The sequence below is a fragment of the Benincasa hispida genome, chromosome 6 (genome assembly GCF_009727055.1).
Source record: "Benincasa hispida cultivar B227 chromosome 6, ASM972705v1, whole genome shotgun sequence".
Lineage (NCBI taxonomy): Eukaryota > Viridiplantae > Streptophyta > Magnoliopsida > Cucurbitales > Cucurbitaceae > Benincasa > Benincasa hispida.
Window position 1 is genome coordinate 40,548,173 of NC_052354.1, and position 19,559 is coordinate 40,567,731.

The window sequence follows — 19,559 nt, forward strand, 5'->3', positions numbered from 1 at the left end:
CCTAAGCTTCTTCCGGTTGTACACATTTTTTTTCCTAAAAAAATTAAATAAATCTCTTAAATAAGAAAGCAATAACAATCATCAATCAACTTAAAACGTAACGCAAAGAAAAGCAAAACACAAACGCAGTCATAAAATACATAATGCAAAGGAAATGAAGGTAGAAGAAGCGTCCCTAGAATATGTGATGTGAACGCAGGGATGCTTCGACGCAAACCTCAGTTGGCTTCGCGTAATATGAGGGATGACTTCTGTCGTTCTACACCATCTTCAAAGTAAGGCTTCACTTTTTGCCCATTTACCTTGAACGAATTTGTGCCATCCTTCCGCGTCAACTCTATTGCTCTGTGGGGAAGGATTGTTCTGATAATGAATGGTTCTAACCACCTTAACTTTAATTTTCCTGGGAACAAACACAATTGTGAATTGAATAATAAAACTTTTCGGCCAACAATGAACTCTTTCTTACTAATGTGTTGGTCGTTCTAACGTTTGGTCTTCTCCTTGTAAAGCTTGTTGTTCTCGTATGTGTTCAACCACCATTCCTCAAGCTCATTGAGCTGAAGTTTGCGTTGATCGCCCGCGGCGTCCAAGTTTAAATTCAACTTCTTTAATGCCCAGAAAGCTTTGTGCTTCAACTCCAGGGGTAAGTGACAAGCTTTTCCGAATATTAGAGAGTATGGAGACATACATATGGGAGTCTTGTAGGCAGTCCTGTAGGCCCAAAGTGTTTCATCCAGCCTCAGTGTCAATTCTTTCCGCGATACGTTGACGACTTTTTCCAATATTGATTTTATTTCCCGATTCGATACCTCAGCTTGACCATTGGTTTGCGGGTGGTATGCGGTAGCGATATTATGCCTGACATTATATTTGGCAAGAAATTTTGAAATGATGCGGTTAATGAAATGCGTACCTTCGTCACTCACCAGGGCTCTTAGTGTTCCAAAGTGTGTGAAAATGTTCCTGGTGAGAAACTTAGAGACAGTCGATGCATCATTTCTAGCACAAGCTACTACTTCCACCCACTTTGATACGTAATCTACTGCCAGCTGAATATATTGTTGACCACAGGACAGAGGGAAAGGTCCCATAAAACCGATGCCCCAGACGTCAAATAATTCGACTTCAAGAATATTGTTCAGAGGCATTGCGTCCCTTGATGAGATATTTCTAGTGCGTTGGCAAGGGTCGCACTTGCGAGCATACTCCCTTGTATCTTTAAAGAGGGTAGGCCAGAAATATCCGCTTTGAAAGAACCTTCACAGCGGTTCTTTGCCCTCCGAAATGCCCTCCGTAAGGAGAGTCATGACACTCAGCTAGGATACGTTATGTCTCTCCCTCCGGAATGCATCGATGCATGATGGAGTCGGGACCTTGTTTGTAGAGAAACGATTCATCCCAAAAATAAAATTTTCTATCGTGTACCAACCGTTTCTTTTGCTGAGAGTTGAAGTGTTCGGGGAATTGTTTGGTAGATAAATAATTAACTATGTCTGCATACCAAGGTTCCCTGCCTTCAACATTGAATAAGTTTTCATCAGGAAAGGCATATTTGATTTCATTTTCTTGGTCTTGTATTTCCTGATTCTCTAATCTGGACAGGTGGTCGGCCATTTGATTCTCAGTCCCCTTTCTGTCCTGAATATCGATGTCGAATTCTTGCAATAGTAGCACTCATCTAATTAATCTTGGTTTCGCGTCCTTCTTGCTCATCAGGAACTTAATGGTTGAGTGGTCTGTATAGATGGTAGCTGATGCACCAACTAAATAAGATCTGAACTTTTCAATGCCAACACTACAGCTAGCATTTCTTTCTCCGTGGTTGTTGTTCCTGAGAGTCATTCAGTGTCTTGAACGCATAAGAGATGGGGTGTATCAAATTCCTTTTTTTCTGCCCCAACATGGTGCCTACTGCAACATCACTTGTGTCGCACATTAGAATGAAATGTTGGGTCCAATCCGGTGCTATTAGTACCTGAGCTGTAGTCAACGTATACTTCAGTGTTTCAAATGCGTCATAGCAGTCGTCATTGAATTCGTAGGGCCGGTTCGCTTCCAATAATGCATTTAGAGGTCGCGTAATTTGAGAAAAGCCTTTTACGAACCTTCAGTAAAAGCCAACGTGTCCTAGAAAACTTCGTAGTGCTTTTACATTTGATGGCGGAGAAAGTTTAGCTATGACATCTACCTTGGCCTCATCAAATTCCAACTCGACTTTAGATACCTTGTGGCCCAAAACAATGCCTTCAATCACCATAAAGTGACATATTTCTCAATTCAACACAAGATTTGTTTCCTCGCATCGAGCAAGGACGACCTCCAAGTTATCTAAGCATGATTGAAATGAGTCTCCAAAAAATGAAAAATCATCCATAAAAATTCAACGGTATTTTCCAAGAAGTCAGAGAAAATTGCCATAATGCACCTTTGGAATGTTCCAGATGCGTTGCATAGTCCAAAGGGCATGCCTCTAACGTGAACGTTCCAAAGGGGCAAGTGAATTTCGTCTTTTCTTGATCTTCTGGGTCGATTAAAATTTGGTTATAGCCGGAGTATCCATCTAGGAAAAAATAAAATTCTTTTCCAGCCAGTCTGTCAAGCATTTGGTCAATGAAGGGAAGAGGGAAGTGGTCCTTCTTGGTTGTCACGTTGAGTTTCCTATAGTCCATGCAGAAGCGCCAACCCGTGATAATCCTTGAAGGGTTGAGCTCATTGTTACTATTGACTATCACTATTGTTCCTCCTTTCTTGAGGACGCATTTAACTGGGCTTACCCAACTGCTATCAGATATAGGGTAGATTACTCTTGCGTCCAACCACTTTAAGATTTCTTTTTTGACTACTTCCTTTATTATAGGATTTAGCCTTCGTTGAGGCTTAATTGATCCAGTCTTCCCTTCTTCTAGCCTGATTTTGTACATGCAGTAAGATGGGCTGATGCCACGGATGTCAGCCAACGTCCATCCTATTGCCCGCATGTGCTTTTGCAAAATCTGCAAAAGAGAATATTCGTTAGGCTCGGAAAGATTTGCTAAAATAATTATGGGTAAGGTGTTGTTTAATCCAAGAAAAGCATATTTAAGGTGGTTAGGTAACGATTTCAATTCTAGTTCTAGTGGTTCTTCTAATGATGGACGCGTTGGTTTCGTCTGCCGCTCACTCAGACTTGGCGGCTCGAGTTCCTTCATGCTTTCTTCCAACGTGAGGACCTCACAAACTTGGGTCGCTTCTTCTTCAGGCAACTCTATTTTGTTCGGTTGACATTCTTCATTATCCAGGAACTTTAATGCATTTAACACATTAAACTTCACTTCTTGATTGTCTATGCGCATGGTCAGTTCTCCTTTGTGCACGTCTATTAATACTTTCCCAGTGGCTAGAAAGGGTGTCCAAGAATGATTGGTACATCCCTGTTTGCTTCATAGTCTAGGATGATGAAATCCATTGGGAACATGAATTTGTCAACTTTTACCAGAACATCTCCAATCTTTCCTTCAGGGTATGTGATCGTCCTATCAGCGAGTTAAAGTGTTATAGAAATGGGTTGTGCTTCACCAATTCCCAATTTCTTGAAGATTGAGAATGGCATGAGGTTAACACTTGCTCTCAGATCACACAATGCATGTCCTACATCCAACCCTCCGATTGAGCACAGGAATGTGAAGCTTCTTGGGTTCTTCTGTTTCTTGGGTAATCTGTTGCTGACTAACGCATTGCACTCCTGCATTAGCACAATTACTTCCGTCTCATTGATTCTCCTCTTCTTTATCAAAATATCCTTAAAACATTTGACGTATTTTGGCATTTGTTCGAAGGCTTCTTTCTACAAGTGGAATATTAATGTGCAGTTGCCTCAGGAGTTCAAGAAAATGCTTAAATTTTTGTTCATCATTCTTTTTCATCAAGTGTCTAGGAAATGGTGCGTTCAACTGCATCGCAGGTTCTCCCGCGTTAGACGTGCTTAGATTCGAATGGCTTGTGGATTCAGGCATCCTTTCTTCTTGATCTTCTAGTGTCGTTGGGCGTGTGTTGAGTTCTTTTGAAGGATTGTTGGTTCTTGGGTTCATGGTTTTTTTCTACAAGAGGTTTGCCACTTCGCAATGTCACCACATGACATTGCTATTTTCCGTTGTTATTTTCTGGGGTTTCTGTGTTGCTGGGCAAGACTTCTGGCTGCCAATTCTTCAACTCACTGGCAATCTGCCCCACCTGTATCTCTAGATTTTTTATGGAAGACGCCTGGCTTTTTAGAAAGACATCGTTCTGGGTGATATATTCTTTAAAAGGTTTTTAAGCGGAGATGCTGAACTCGATGCATGACCTCCTCTATTAAAGGATTGTTGGTGTGGCTGTTGCATTGGTTGGAATCCAGGCGGTGGTCCTTGCCTTTGTTGCTGGTTTACCCCTGGTTGGTGTTGCTCCTATTGATGACTTGCCCAAGAGAAATTTGGATGGTTCCTCCATCTAGGATTATAGGTGTTTGAGAATGGGTTATTTTTAATAAAGCATACCGATTGCGGATTTTGTGGGCAATCAGAGTAGGAATGGGGATCTTCACAACCCACACAGCTAACCATGGGCTATTCGAATGTTTCTACTTGATTTACCTTTTGCAGGTTTGATGTGTTCCCTAGTGACATATTCGGAAAAAGGTTTGTCATAGCAGCTACTTGTATAGAGAGCATGGCTATTGCGTTAGAGTCAATAGAATTCACATTCTAAGATTGCCTCTTCCTATCTGCTCTTGCGTCATAAGTGTCATCCACCTATTCCATATTATGCTTGGCTATGCGGTCCAGTATTTCCTTAGCTTCATTATAAGATTTGTCCATGATACCGCCAGCTACAGATGCATCGGTTGCCATTTGAGACGCTCTGTTTAATCTGCCATAAAAGGTCTCCATCTAGATGGTTAAACGGTAATTCGTGATTGGGGAAGTTCTTGACTAATCCTTTAAAGTGCTCCCATGCGGCACTCAAGGTTTCAAATTCTTCCTGCTCGAAGTTCATGATCTCTTTCTGCCTCCTTGCGTTTGTGGTGGGTGGGAAGTATTTCTGCATGAATTTCTCCACCAACTTTTCCCAGGTCGTGATCTCTCCAGGCTCCAAAGAACTTACCCATTGCTTTGCGTCGTCACGCAGAGAATATGGGAATAAAGATAGTCTGATAGCTTCTGGAGTGATTCCAGGAATCACAAACGAGTTGCACGTCTCCAAGAAACCTTTCATATGGGCGTGAGGGTCTTTTCCCCGAGCACCCCCGAATTGTCCAACTGTTTGGAGCATTTGTAATATCACAGATTTCATCTCAAATCTTGTCCCATCTGGCGTTGGGTATATGATCCCTGGTGAGAAATCATACAACACAGGAGACGCATACTCCCTCATGAGACGCGTACTACTGTTTGCCATTATGATAGGATTTTGCGCAGCATGAGCTAGCTGTCGAGCTAAGTTATGATTCGCTTGTTCGTCCGCCATTTGTTGTTGCCTGGTTTATTGTTTGAGTAGTTGTTGCCTTAACGTACAGCGACGATTAGATCGATTTCTTCGTCGGAAGCTCCTTTCAACTTCGGGGTCGTATACAAGTTCAAGAGTGCTTTCCCTGCTCATAAACGTTTATAATCTTCGACTTAGCTTGTAATACTCCTTCAGCTGTAGTTTTCCTACAAAAGATACAAGCAAAATTTCTGGTTAGTTTTGTTGCTGAATCCTCGGCAACGGCGCCAAAAATTTGTTTGTTGATTTCATGATTCGAGCTTAGGAGTGTACTATATAAAGTGATTGGAAAAATAAGTGTAAATGTGAATGATGCATTGATGCGTTTATGATGCGTTAGTGACACGTTGATGCATTAATAATGTGCAACAGGATGCATAACACTCCTCTATAGGCATTCAAATTTTCCTGAATCAGATTCAAGTATCAATCCAACTCAGGTTCCTGGTAAGTCCAGGGTCGAATCAAGGATTCAGATTAAAGCTAACGCAGGTCTTGCATTGTAACTGTTGTAGAAATATCCTAAGTGTATATAGAAATGAGTTATTTACACTAAGCTGTTGTGTGTGTGTGCAAGATGATACAAAAGGGTCAAGTAGAGAAAGATGGGTCATGTGAAAATGGAGTTATGCAAGTGATATGCATCGATCTAAGTTAGATGTACACAAACAAGAATATGATGCGAATGAGATGACTTGTTTATCTCTGTTTATACGTTAGACTTCTATTTGACACTTCTCAATGCGAATATCATACAATACCTATCTCTAGGATGTATGCGTCAGTCACAGGATGCAATGAAACACCAGTGCGTCTATCTCTAGATGTACTAAGCGTTTCTAACTTGATGTTGGCTTACTTATTCTCTCGAATAATTTAAGCGAAAACTGCTTTTGCCAATTGATCTAGTTGGCTTAAGCGTTTCGAAGTGGAATTTTGCATGAAGTTATAGATGCATCAAACATAAAACAAGAAATAAACCATTTCGAAATATGATAGATCAAATGTGTGAATTTATAAATAAACTGATTGTCTTTACAAAACCAACACTTAATCAAATGAGAAAATGAAAACGATAAGCAAGATGAAATGAAAGGAGTCAAGCCGCAGAGTACAATCTCTTATCCTCTTTGGCTCAATTGTAGTTCGTGTACAACCACTTGTGGAAGAATTGGAAGAAATATCTCTCTCGAGCTCAGCTTCCTCCGCTCTTTGATCGGCGATGGTGGTGTTTCTCTTCCCTCTTGTTCTTCTCATCACCACAACACAGCTCTACGGTCTAAAAATTTCAGAATCATGCATTAGACTTTATTGAGATCCTGCAATATCATGCGTTGGTGTCGCCGTATTTTAGCAATAAACATTCTTTTGCATGAGTTTGATAGTGTTCGAGTAATTCCATACGTTTCCTCTAAAAATGATGATATTTTATCATTAAAGACCCTAATTGTTCCAACTTTTGAGCCACAATAACTTGTATTTCTACAAGTTATCACTTTTGTTCATTTATTCAAAAGCATGCTGTAATTTAGTTTTATGCATAATCTGTTCTTGTTGACTGTAAATGTATGCATTCAATCGAAATAGGATTTGGACGATCTGCTTCCGCTCAAAGGTACTCTGTTAAAAGAGTTCCTTCAGATTTGCTTCCTCGATTGTCTTCCTCATCCATCCTAAAAAGTCCCTCTAACCAAAAATAGCCAGAGCCCACCACTCCTGGATTTTCACAACGAGAATACCAAGGTCACCAAGTGGTAGTGTCCTCTTTTTGTTTGAGTTTGGTTGCTGCTTGTTCGAGGAGAGTTTGTGCTTGTTCGACGCGTTCGTGAACAAGTTAGTTCAAGGGATTTACTTGAAGAAGAGTACTTCAAAGGTAAAATCTCTAAACTCTTTTCTCTTATTTAGAAAGCATGCTGTAATTTGTGTTTTACGCATAATCTGTCTATTTTACTACAAATGTATGCGTTCAATCGAAATGGGATTTAGGCGATCCGCTTTCGCTCAAAGGTTCTCTGTAAAAGGAGTTCCTTCAAATATTTGCACTACCTGGAGGCAACAAAGGTTTAAATTTATTTTCTTTCTAGGGTTAGATTTCAATTAAGTAATTTTTCTTATTTTTATTGAGCCTAATTCTTTAAATTATTCTTGTCTACAAGGATTTTTAGTGAGAAAAGAAGTTTAGCCGAGAGTTCTACATCCTTCCTTCACTCCATTTTCTAGGGAAGTATTCTGATCCCTCATGCTTTATTTTGATCACATTGGGGACAGTTGGGGGTGGGATGTTTAGATTTCTAGGCTGATTTTTTTAATTTGATGATATTATTTGGGGTAATTGAGTACTATGCTCGAATAATGCTTGCTTGATTGAGTTGCTATTTTGTTCCTTACGATGACTAGTCTATGACATAATCGTATGAATTGTTTTTGCATTAGAATAAGATGGATGAAAGGATGCATAATTTTCAGAATGTTTTTGAAAAATTCTACTTAATTTTTTTTTATTACACCTCCAAGCCCTTTGCATATCTATCTTGACCATGTATGCTTGCTTAGAATTGAATTATTAGACCATAAGTTTGTTGTCACTTCGATAGGCTTTGGTGATAGATATTAGTCTTTCCACAGTTCAATTTAATAATGCATGCTTTGAGATGTAGTCAATTGATATCACTGTTGCCTAGTAAAAAAGAGAGATAATTTTCATTTATGCATTTTAGGGGTCTACTCCTCTTTTTCAAGGGTAGGATTAACCTGGGGCGGCAATGACATCCGCAGTTTCCCTCTAAGCTAAAGTATCCTAGGAGAATGAGTAAGCTTAGGCACTTTTGAAGGGAAACTGGCCCGTAGTTGGATGACTCACATGACACCCATGTGGGCAAGCCAAAACGAAAGTCGGTTTCTAGATTAAGTTTCCTATTTGAGATTTAAAAAAAAAAAGAACAAAAATAAACGAGAAATAAAAACATGTAGTAAGGGTGATGGATGATTAGATTTTGACCGATCTAATTTGATGTCATTACCACTTTGAATTTAGGAAAACTAATTCTTGAACCTTAAAGCCAGTGTAGAAGGAAAACAAATGGAAGATTCACAAGTACATTCTGAGCTCGCTCTTTTTCAAAATAAAAAACTTTGAGCTTGGACATGCATAGCAAATTTTAAGACGAATTTTCAAACCATTCTTGAAATGATGGATTGCTTTTTGATTACCTATTTGATTGTGAAATTAATTCTAGTTGATTGTTGAGGCTTGAGTAAGAAACACTCTAGTTTGACAAACTGATTATTTTTGCATGATTTCTTGTTTTAACTTGCTCGAGGACGATGAAGAATTAAGTTGGGGGTGTTTGATAACACTGGAAATATGTTATCTTTTTCCACTTAACTCAGAGTTGTTTAGCTACTTAATTTGGTTAAATTGATTATTTTGCAGGACTCAAGTGTACAAGCAGTCAGATTAAGTTTTCGGGACAAAAAGGAGCTAAAATGATGAAGTTAGGAGATAAATTGATCAAATGACAAAGGAATGAAGGATGCTGCCCTATCGAGTGTTGCAACGCTCTCATTAAACCTAAGTTCAATGCTAGCTCAATGCTATTGGACAGAATGCTCGAATTCAGGGCAGCATTGCAATGCTTCCCTAAGCATTACAATGCTCCGAAGATGCTCAACACCATCATCGCACCACTCGTCAATGATGCACCTCCAACGCTCTAGGACAGAATAGGCAGTGTTGCAATGCTCCCTTAGAGTGTTGCAATGCTACATGGTTTTACGGACGTTCAACCTCAGTGCGCGCGCCACACAACGTCAAGGCAGCACTGTGACACTCGCCTGGCACTCGACCAATTTGCGTCGTAGCATCAACGCTTTTCCTAGTGTTGCGATGCTACGATAATTTTATAAAAGGACAAATTGGGTCAACCAATTACATCATACTAAGTACACCCGATCTTTAGCGTCTCAACTTTGTTTCAGCCTTGTTTTAGCTCTCTTTTGCACCAAAATTTTGTAAAAAATTCTTCCCATTTGCCAGTTGTATCGATTTCGAACATGTTTCAAGTCTAAAATGTAAGAACTTAGCTTGGGTTAGTTGGTTTAATTTCGTTCCAATTCGATTCTTGAGACTTGTATTGTAATTCTGTGAGTTTATTATGAATTTATGAGATTTTATCTTGAGTATATTCTTCAATTTTCGTGATGGGATAATCTGACAAATTAGCTATGCATGTTTAGTTGATTGCTTTGATTGGCCTTAATTAGTAATCGTTAGTTAGTCGTCACCTAGAAGCATGAGTTAAGTTAGTTTGTTGTGTTAAATTGGGATTCCATTTAGCAAGCATTTACTTTCTAACTTAGATAAATCTCGCTCACTTAATTGATTACACGATGAAAATCGATTAATTGACTTAGCTTTGCCTTGAATCTTAATGCCTGTTGATTGATTGATTGGTGGAGGATTCTCACTTTTCTGTTAATTAACTTGATTTTGTGGACTACCGGTCAGAATTCTAATCGAGTAGATTAAGTTTTAATTCAAATATTCTCCCAAATCTTTTGAATAGTCTATGATAGAATTGATAAGGGATGAATTAAACTATAAATACCCAAGCTAAGTATTTTGTTCAATTGATTATTCACACATTTGTTTGCATTGCACACTTTTCGTTTTTACAATTTTTTCACAAACCCCATTCCCTTTGGTTACTTCCTAAAAGTTTCAACTTTTGAGGAATCCAAATCGACTCTCTGTGGTTTGACCTCGGACTTGCTACTTGTACTACTAGTTAGTATAAGTGGTCATTTCGGTGTATACAAATTCTATTTGCATAGGCATGGGTTCACAGGCGACGGTGAATTCGGTGGCTGACCAAATAACTCAAATCCAATAAACTAAGATCCTAGGAAATTTAATATAAATTGAACAGTATGTGATTGACATATTAGTGGATCGTGTTCATGTAAAAACCTAAAAGGTTTATAGTACATGGATAAGGTTGGGTGTCTTATCTTGGTAACATTATGAATACGACCAACATTGTAAGTGTTACAAATGATTTGATCCAAATCATTCATGTGGAGACATGTAAATGGAGATATCTTATACAGGAAGTCTATATAAGATCAGACTAGAGAATATATAATCTCTCTTTGTAACAATGTTAACTAAAGAGATTAATATTACAAACGATAACCATGTAACTCGATTTCAATCCTAAGTGAGTTATGAACTCTTATTCACGAGGTCATTCTTTAATTTGTATGGGTGAGAGTGGTCTTAGGTTGCCGCCTCAATATGCCTACATTTTGGGGACGATACCGAGTGAGGAGCTAGAAACATAGCTTCGCAAGATGAAATTTACTCCTTCCCAACTTGAAGGTAAGTAGATAAATTGTTACCTTAAGTACTGACTTCGGGACTTGAATAATGAGGCCTCACTCTCTCATTGGCCCGAGAGAGAGTTTAATTATGGTCGGACCATAAGCAGATCGTTAGAGGTAATTTCAGGTGTAAAACGGTAATTTGACTTAGTTGTAATTACAAACAACTTGTGAAGGGTTAACTTACATAAATTGGTCAAGTCAATAGACACAGACAATAATCTATAGTTCATAGGAGTATAGTTGTGGGTCTTTAATGGAGTGTCATATAGTTAATGAATGTTGATTAATTTAATTAAAGAGTTCAATTAATTAATCTTTTATCTTATAAAGAAGGTTCTTTGGTGGTGTTCGAGATTCTTCATGTTTATTTTACAAGACCAGAAGAAGATCTTTGAAGTTTTGATCTATAAAGGTAATTAATTTTCTTCCCTATCTGAAAAATGGAGAAGATATAAGTTGTATGTACCGCAATGCCTTGCCGTAGTGTTGTGGCGTTGGGGAATTTCAGGCATAGCACCGCGGTAGTCTGAGTTTTTTATGCCCACTGCAGCACTGGGCGGTGCTCTGATAACAGCTGGCCAGCCCTACGGCGCCCTGGAGTTTTCCGTTTGTGCGTTAGTTGAGCAGATCGTGCACGTGAGAGGTAGTTGTTGGAAGTTTCTTTATTATTTTTAATGTATTTTTTATTTTTAATAATTATATTAATATAAGTTAGTTATACTAATTCAGTTATTTTTTTAGGGTGCCAATTTTCAGTCTATTATTGCTATGATATAGTTTTTATGTGCATGAGATATATGTTTAATCATATTAATTATATGTTGCATATTGTATGCCATATTTTTTAAAATCTCACCATAGGTTAAGAATGTTCATGCATCATATTGAAATGTAATTGTTATATTTAAAGTTTAGGTTAATTCCTAAAGTATGTACATGCATGATATATATTATATAGTATGCATGATTATAATATAAGTGTTATGTTATATAGTTTAATGTATAATTAAAGCATGTATACTATATAGTTTTATTTTTGTTAATATATGTGTTATATTATGGTTGTTAATGAAAATAAATTATGCATGAAGCAAGACATTACACAGTTTAAATAATTTTTATATTGGTAATGTCATTATATGCATGATATAGGTTTTATTTTCTTTAATATAAAAGTTATATGACAGAGAGATTAAAATGTATAATAAAAAGCTATATGAAACATAGGATTTTAACAAAATATATAGTCGAAAAGAAGAAGGCGAAAGAAGGTAAATATGATTTACTTGTTCTAGAAACTTGTTTAGTGGAAAATGACGATTCCACCTAGATACTTGATTCAGGAGCTACTAACCACGTTTGTTCTTCATTATAAGAAACTAGTTCCTGGCAGCAATTAAAGGTTAGAGACATGACTCTGTGGGTTGGAACGGGGTAGGTCATCTCGGCTAGGGAGCTTGAAGTTGTTTTTTGACTCAAAATTTATATTGTTTGATAATGTTTACTTTATTCCTCATTTTGAGAGGAATTTAATTTGTCTCTTGTTTATTGGAACAATTATATAAAGTATCTTTTGTTTGTGATTAAGCGTTTATCTCAAATAATGGTATTAAATATGTTAAGCAATAAACAAAAAAAACTTATATGTGCTAAGACCATTAGCATCTAAAATACTCTGTAACATTGAAATGTTCAACACTACAACCACGCAAAACAAATGACTTAAAGTTTCTCTAAAAGAAAATGTCCATCTTTGGCATCTAAGACTGGGTCACATTAATCTCAATAGGATTATGAGGTTGGTCAAGAATGGACTTCTAAAAGAGTTAGAAGAAAATTCTTTGTTTGTATGTGAATCTTGTATAGAAGGTAAAATTTACTGGAAAAGGTCATAAAATCAAAGAAACCTTGGAACTTGTACATCCAGACCTATGTGGTCCGATGAATGTTAAGGCAAGAAGAGGATATGAGTATTTCATCACTTCTACATATGATTATTCAAGATATGAGTATGTTTACCTAATGCAACACAAGTCTGATACACTTGAAAAGTTCAAGGAGTATAAGGCTGAAGTTGACAATTTATTATGTAAAAAGATTAAAATACTTTGATCTGATCGAGGTGGAGAGTACATAATATGTGATTCAAGAACTATTTTATGGAACATGGAATCAGATCTAAACTTTCAGCACCTGGTACACCACAACAAAATGGTGTATCATAAAGGAGAAACAGAACCTTGTTAGACATAGTTTGGTCGATGATAAGTTATGCTTCTCTACCTAACTCGTTATGGGGTTATGCAATGGAGACTGTAGCCTATCTCTTGAACCAAGTTTCATCAAAAAGTGTTTCTGAAACACCTTTTGAGCTATGGAGAGGTCGTAAAAGTAGTTTACGATATCCTAGGATTTGAGGATGTTCGACCCATGTGCTAGTGACTAATCCAAAGAAGCTGGAACCACGTTCAAAGTTGTGCCTCTTTGTAGGCTACTCAAAGGAAATGAGAGGTGGTCTCTTTTATGATCCGAAAGAGAATAAAGTGTTTATATCAACAAATGCTACTTTCTTGGAGGAAAATCACATTAGGGAGCATAAACCAAGAAGTAAAATCATATTAAATGAGCTTTCTAATGAAACTGCTGAATCTTCACCAAAGATTGTTGAAGAACCAAGCACTTTAATAAGAGTTGTAGATGTTGCTTCATCCAGTCACACACATCCTTTTCAAGAGTTAAGGGAGCCTCGACGTAATGGGAGGGTCATAACCCAACCTACTTGTTATTTGGGTTTAACAGAAACTCAAGTCACCATACCATATGATGATGTCGAGAATCTAGTGACCTACAATCAGGAAATGGTTGATGTGGACAAATATGAATGGGTTAAAGCCATGAATCAGGAGTAAAACCCATAGGATGTAGATGGATCTATAAGAGAAAGAGAGATATAGATGGTAAGATGCAAACCTTTAAGGTTAGATTAGTGGCAAAGGGTTATATCCAGGTTGAGGGAGTAGACTATGAAGAAACTTTCTCACTTGTTGCCATGCTTAAATCTATCAAAATTCTATTGTCCATTGCGATATATTATGACTACGAAATATGACAGATAAATGTCAAGACTACCTTTTTAAATGATAATCTTGATGAGACAATTTACATGAATCAACCATAAGGATTCATTGAACAAAGTTAAGAGCAAAAAGTTAGCAAGATTAATCGGTCTATTTATGGATTGAAACAAGCATCTCGATCTTGGAATATATGATTTGACACTATGATTAAATCTTGGCTTTGACTAGAATGTTGATGAACATTGTGTTTAAAAGAATATTATCAACAATTCAATAGCTTTCTTAGTATTATATATGAATGATATCCTGCTCATTGAGAATGATGTAGGTTTACTGACTAATATTAAGAATGGCTAGGTGCTTAGTTCCAAATGCAAGATTTGGGCGAAACACAATTTGTTCCAGGGATCTAAGTCATTAGAGATTGTAAGAACAAACACTAGTCTTGTTTCAAGCATCATACATCGACAAAATGTTTGTCAGGTACTTGATGCATAATTTCAAGAAAGGATTATTACCTTTTAGGCATAGAATTATTTTATCTAAGTAACAATGTCCTAAGATGCCTTAAGAAGTTGAGGAGATGATACAGATCCCTTATGCATCTATAGTAGGTACCCTAATGTATGCCATGTTGTATACTAGACTGGATATTTGTTATGCAGTAGGAATAGTCAATAGATATCTACCCAATCCTAGATTTGATCACTAGACGACGGTTAAAACTATTTTCAAGTATCTTAGGAGAACGAGAAACTATATGCTTGTGTATGGTGCTAAGGATTTGATCCTTATAAGTTACACTGACTCTGATTTTCAGACTGATAAGGATTCTAGGAAATTCACATCAGGATCAGTGTTCACTCTTAATGAAGGAGCTATAGTATGGCGTAGCATCAAGTAAGGTTGTATTGCTAACTCTACCATGGAGGCAGAGTATGTGCTTATGAAGCTACTAATGAAGCTGTCTGACTTAGTAAGTTTTTGGCAGATTTGGAAGTTGTTCCAAACATGTAAATTCCCATCACATATTGTGACAATAGTGGTATTATAGCAAACTCCAAGGTGCCTAGAAGCCACAAACGAGGAAAGCACATCGAGCGCAAGTATCATCTCATTAGGAAAATTGTACAACGGGGAGATGTGATCATCACAAAAATCACTTCGGAGCATAAAATTATTGATCCTTTTACAAAGGCTCTCATGGCTTAGGTTTAGGGTCAACTGAAGAGTATGGGTCTATGGGATATGTATCATCTTGCCTAGGTCAAGGGGGATATTTTTGGGGTATAGAGGATGCCCTAATTTATTGTATTGTACTTTATATTATATCTTGTATTGTACTACCCCATTCGCTTTAGGACAAGTGGAAAATTGTTGGATTTAGTGTCCTAAATCTTGTTCATCTTACAGTTTGTAATTTGTAAATACAAATTATTTATTTAATAAAATAAGAAGTATTTATTTGACATTTAGATAACATTAATTCAATCCAATAAACTAAGATCCAAGGTTGTTTACTGAAAATTGAACAGCATGTGGTAGACATACATTTCGATGATGTTCAAGTAATAACCTAAAAGATCTACAGTATATGGTTATGGTTGGATGCCTTATCCTGATCACCCTTATCTTGATGGCACTATGAATACGACCCACTTTAATTTTTATATTAATTGTAAGTGTTATAGACAATGTGATCCATATTGTTCATTTTGAGACATGTGAGTGGTGGAATCCTGTATCAAGAGTTTATATAGGACTGAACCACGAAATGCGAAGTTTCTTAGTAAAACACCATTGCTTTATAAAACTAACTTTTCACGAGGATGACCATAGGTAACTTGACCTTAATCCTGAATGAGTTGTGAACTCCTATCTATGAGGGCAATCCTTTGATCTGTATGGGTGAGAATGGCCGATTTTGCCAACTTAATATACCTATCATTTTGGGGATTTGTCTGAGTAGGGAACTAGTACATAGCTACACAAGATGGAATTCACTCATTCTCATCGTTAGGGAAGTAGATAAATTTCTCCCTTAAAAGCTGATTTCGGGTCTTGAATAATGAGGCCTCACCCTCTTATTGGCCTCGAGAAGGGTTTGTTTATAATTGGACTATAAACTAGTTGTTCATTAGAGGAATCAGTGACATTTAAGAAGTTAGATGTAACTATAGGGGTAAAACGGTTGACACAATTGTAGTTACGAACAATTTGTGAAGGGTTAACTTATTATTGATTGGTTATATCCAATGGACACTATATGTCCACAGTACGAAGAATGCAGCTGTCGGTCTTGAAGGAAATAGATCACGAGGATTTCCATGAGCAGCGGAAAGATCATTCCAAATTACAATCATGTATGAACGTTACAAATAAAAGTCATAAACAGAAACAAATGGTTATGCATTCATTACAGAAATTATAGCATGATACAACAAATAACCAAGGAGAAATCTACACACATTTGTAGACTCGTCTCCAAGCTCCTTCATCATGAACACTCGAACATAGCAACCTCGAACGTTGAAACAACACAATGCTACACAGCACGAACATCGTGCACTCGTCCTCAGCGATCACCTCGATCACAAACACCCCAACAGCACGAACGACCTCCACAAAACCTCGACGGCGCCGAGTTAAGTATGACACAACCAAGAAGGCTACCTTGGTATTCTCGGTGTGAGAATCCAGAGGGTGGGCTCTGTGTGGACTTAGATTGAGGCAGAAGACGAAGGAAACAACAATCGTGTAAATGATTGAGCAAGTGAGAGATGGTTGAAACCTATCGTATAGGTCGATGCTAAATTGTTTAGCAAAAGCTAAGCTATCATCTAGCAAAACTAAAAGATCGTATAACTCATCGCTTAGTTCCGTGTCTGTCGCTTACAAAACACTAGACGATCGTTTACCTTAGTCAAGCTGTCGCTTAGTAAATCCGTGTTTACTTGACAACTTCCGTGAGATTCTTTTCCGAGAGAGAAAATCTCAAAATCAAAATTTTCAACATTACCAAAATTAGGAAAACAATTTTCCTGTTATCTCACGGTTACCATGAAACCACCAATAACCTCCCACTCAATTGGTTATTAGAGAAAAAGATTTAATTATCCAATAATTAATATTATTATAAATATAAATGATAACCAACTTACCATAATATATTTATAACCTATAGTTTTAATATTTCATCTCATGAAACATATAAACTATAGCTATTTTTCTATTCCATGGTACTTAATGTAAATCTCATTTACATTAATCCTCCACTAGATGTATCTCATACATTATACCGATTATATCATATATAATCAAATTACCTCTTGTCAATTTGAACATTTCAAATCAACACCAAGAACTAATCCTCAACTAAATCCATTGAGCTACCAAGGAGACCTTATCGACCTATAGTTTGAAGCTCCAATGGTACGTGAATAACTGACTAAACTCTTTAGTCACGGGATCCACCATCCCTTAACTGCTAGGCACTCCACTAAAGACCGACAACTAAACTCTTCTTACCACAGATATATTATGTGTCCATCTTAACCAATCAACAGTGCGACAACCCTTCATAGACCGCTCGTAAGTACAACTCGGCCAATAACTGTTATGTAGTTACATCTATCTCCTTAAGTACAACTGATCCCTCTAATGAACATAAGTCATAGTAGTCCTCTCTTCCAAAGAGAAGCTGTGGCCACTATGTTCAAGCCCCGGAATCAGCCCTTAAGGGACCAATCTCTCTATTTATCCCTGCTTCGGGAAAGAAGTGAATTCCATCTTGTAGATTGAGTTCCTAGCTCCTAGATCAGACAAGTCCCCAAAAAGGTAGGCATGTTGAGTTGGCAATCTCGCCACTTTCACCCATACAAATCAAAGAACTGCCCTCAAAGGCAGGAGTTCCCAAAACACTCAGGATTGAGGTCGTGTCACCTATGGTTGTTTAGGTAAGATGTAAGTCTCTAGTATCAACGACATTATATACAAAGTCTAGTCATCTCGTGGTCCGATCTTATACAAACTCTTTATATAGGACACCTCCACTCGCACGTCTCCACATGAATGGTCAGGATCTATCATATGTAGTAGTTTACAACACTTGCAAACCTCTACAAAGCGGGTTGTATCTGTAGTGACACCAGGATTAGGTATCCCACCTTAATCCTTATACTACAGACCCATTTAGGTTATCACTTAAGTCATGATCCACTTGTATATCACATATATATGCTTAAGTTCACATAAGATAACCATGGAGCTTTGTTTATTGGATATGAGTAAATATCATAATGAAATAACAATTATTTTATTCATCAAACAATGTGTATCATTACAAATAACAAGGCTCCGAGAGAATTAGAACACCAATCCCAACAATTTCCCACTTGTCCTAATGACTTTGGAGACTAATGTACAATACAATATAAAAATGTACAATATATAATAAACTAGGGCATACCCTAGTATCATCTCCCACTTGCCCTAGACAAGATGCCACATGTCCTGCAGACCCAGACTTTCCAGGTGACCCTTAAACACTTTAGCCGTGAGGGCCTTTGTAAAGGGATCAACAACATTGTGCTCTGATGTACAATCTTCCTGATCAGATGATATTTCCATTTGATGTGTTTACCCCGCGATGACTTCGAGGCTCTTTTGAATTTTCCATAGCCCCGTTGTTCTCAGCATACAGAGTGATAGGAAAATCCGTATTCGGAACAACTTCCAAATCTGGAATAATTTTCTCAACCAAACATCCTCCTTAGCTTCTTCACAAGCGGCTACGTATTCGGCTTCCATAGTGGATTCTGCGATGCATCCCTGCTTAATGCTTTGCCACACTACAACCCCTCCATTCAGAGTGAAAACTAACATCGATGTTGATTTGCAAGAATCTCTATCGATCTGAAAGTCAGAGTTTGTGTATCCTGTAAGGGTCAGATCCTTATCTCCATACACGAGCATGTAGTCCCCCGTTCTCCAAAGATACTTGAGAATCATCTTGACCACCGTCTAGTGATCAAATCCTGGATTAGACTGATATCGACTGACAATTCCTACTGCATAACAAATGTCGGGTTTGGTACACAACATTGCATACATTAAGCTTCCTATAGCTGAAGCATAGGGAATCCGTCTCATCTCCTCAACCTTTTAAGGTGTCTTAGAACATTGATTCTTAGACAAAACGATTCCATGCCTGAAAGGTAACAAACCCCTCTTGGAATTCGCATCCTATACCTAATCAACATTTGATCAATGTACGATGCCTGAGACAGGGCTAACCGTTTGTTCTTATGATCCTGAATGATCTGGATCCCTAGAATATAGCGTGCCTCATCCAAATCTTTCATTTGGAACTGGGCAGCTAACCACTTCTTAATGTCAGTCAGATACCTTACATCATTCCTAATGAGTAGGATATCATCCACATACAGTACCAGGAAAGCTACTGAGTGGTTGATGATCTTCTTGTAAACATAAGGCTTATCAACGTTCTGATCAAAGCCAAACGACTTGACAGCAGTGTCAAATCTGATATTCTAAGATCTAGATGCTTGTTTTAGCCCATAAATGGACCTATTA

General features: G+C 37.6%; 2 protein-coding genes and 1 non-coding gene across 3 annotated transcripts; 1 reads left to right on the top strand and 2 right to left on the bottom strand.

Moving 5' to 3' along the window:
* Nucleotides 1-485: 485 nt before the first annotated feature.
* Nucleotides 486-1,151, bottom strand: LOC120079238 (uncharacterized protein K02A2.6-like). Its single transcript, XM_039033400.1, has one exon. The coding sequence runs from the start codon at nt 1,149-1,151 to the stop codon at nt 486-488; it is 666 nt and encodes a 221-aa protein (XP_038889328.1).
* A 959-nt stretch (nt 1,152-2,110) lies between these two features.
* On the bottom strand, nt 2,111-3,335 carry LOC120079239. The gene is made up of 2 exons (XM_039033401.1): nt 2,429-3,335; nt 2,111-2,247 (listed from the first exon to the last, which is right to left on the bottom strand). Exons 1-2 carry the CDS (start codon nt 3,333-3,335, stop codon nt 2,111-2,113), a joined length of 1,044 nt encoding a protein of 347 aa, XP_038889329.1.
* A 1,589-nt stretch (nt 3,336-4,924) lies between these two features.
* Nucleotides 4,925-5,030, top strand: LOC120080690. Its single transcript, XR_005482639.1, has one exon. It is a non-coding gene; the product is annotated as a small nucleolar RNA R71 (small nucleolar RNA).
* Nucleotides 5,031-19,559: the final 14,529 nt, after the last annotated feature.

Excerpts from the sequence above, each read along its gene's own strand:
- LOC120079239 (XM_039033401.1), bottom strand. The coding sequence starts at position 3,335 with ATGCGCATAGACAATCAAGAAGTGAAGTTTAATGTGTTAAATGCATTA. Across the intron at positions 2,248-2,428 it reads GCATCTGGAACATTCCAAAG|GCATTGTTTTGGGCCACAAG; the intron begins GTGCATTATGGC and ends TGGTGATTGAAG.
- LOC120079238 (XM_039033400.1), bottom strand. The coding sequence starts at position 1,151 with ATGCCTCTGAACAATATTCTTGAAGTCGAATTATTTGACGTCTGGGGC.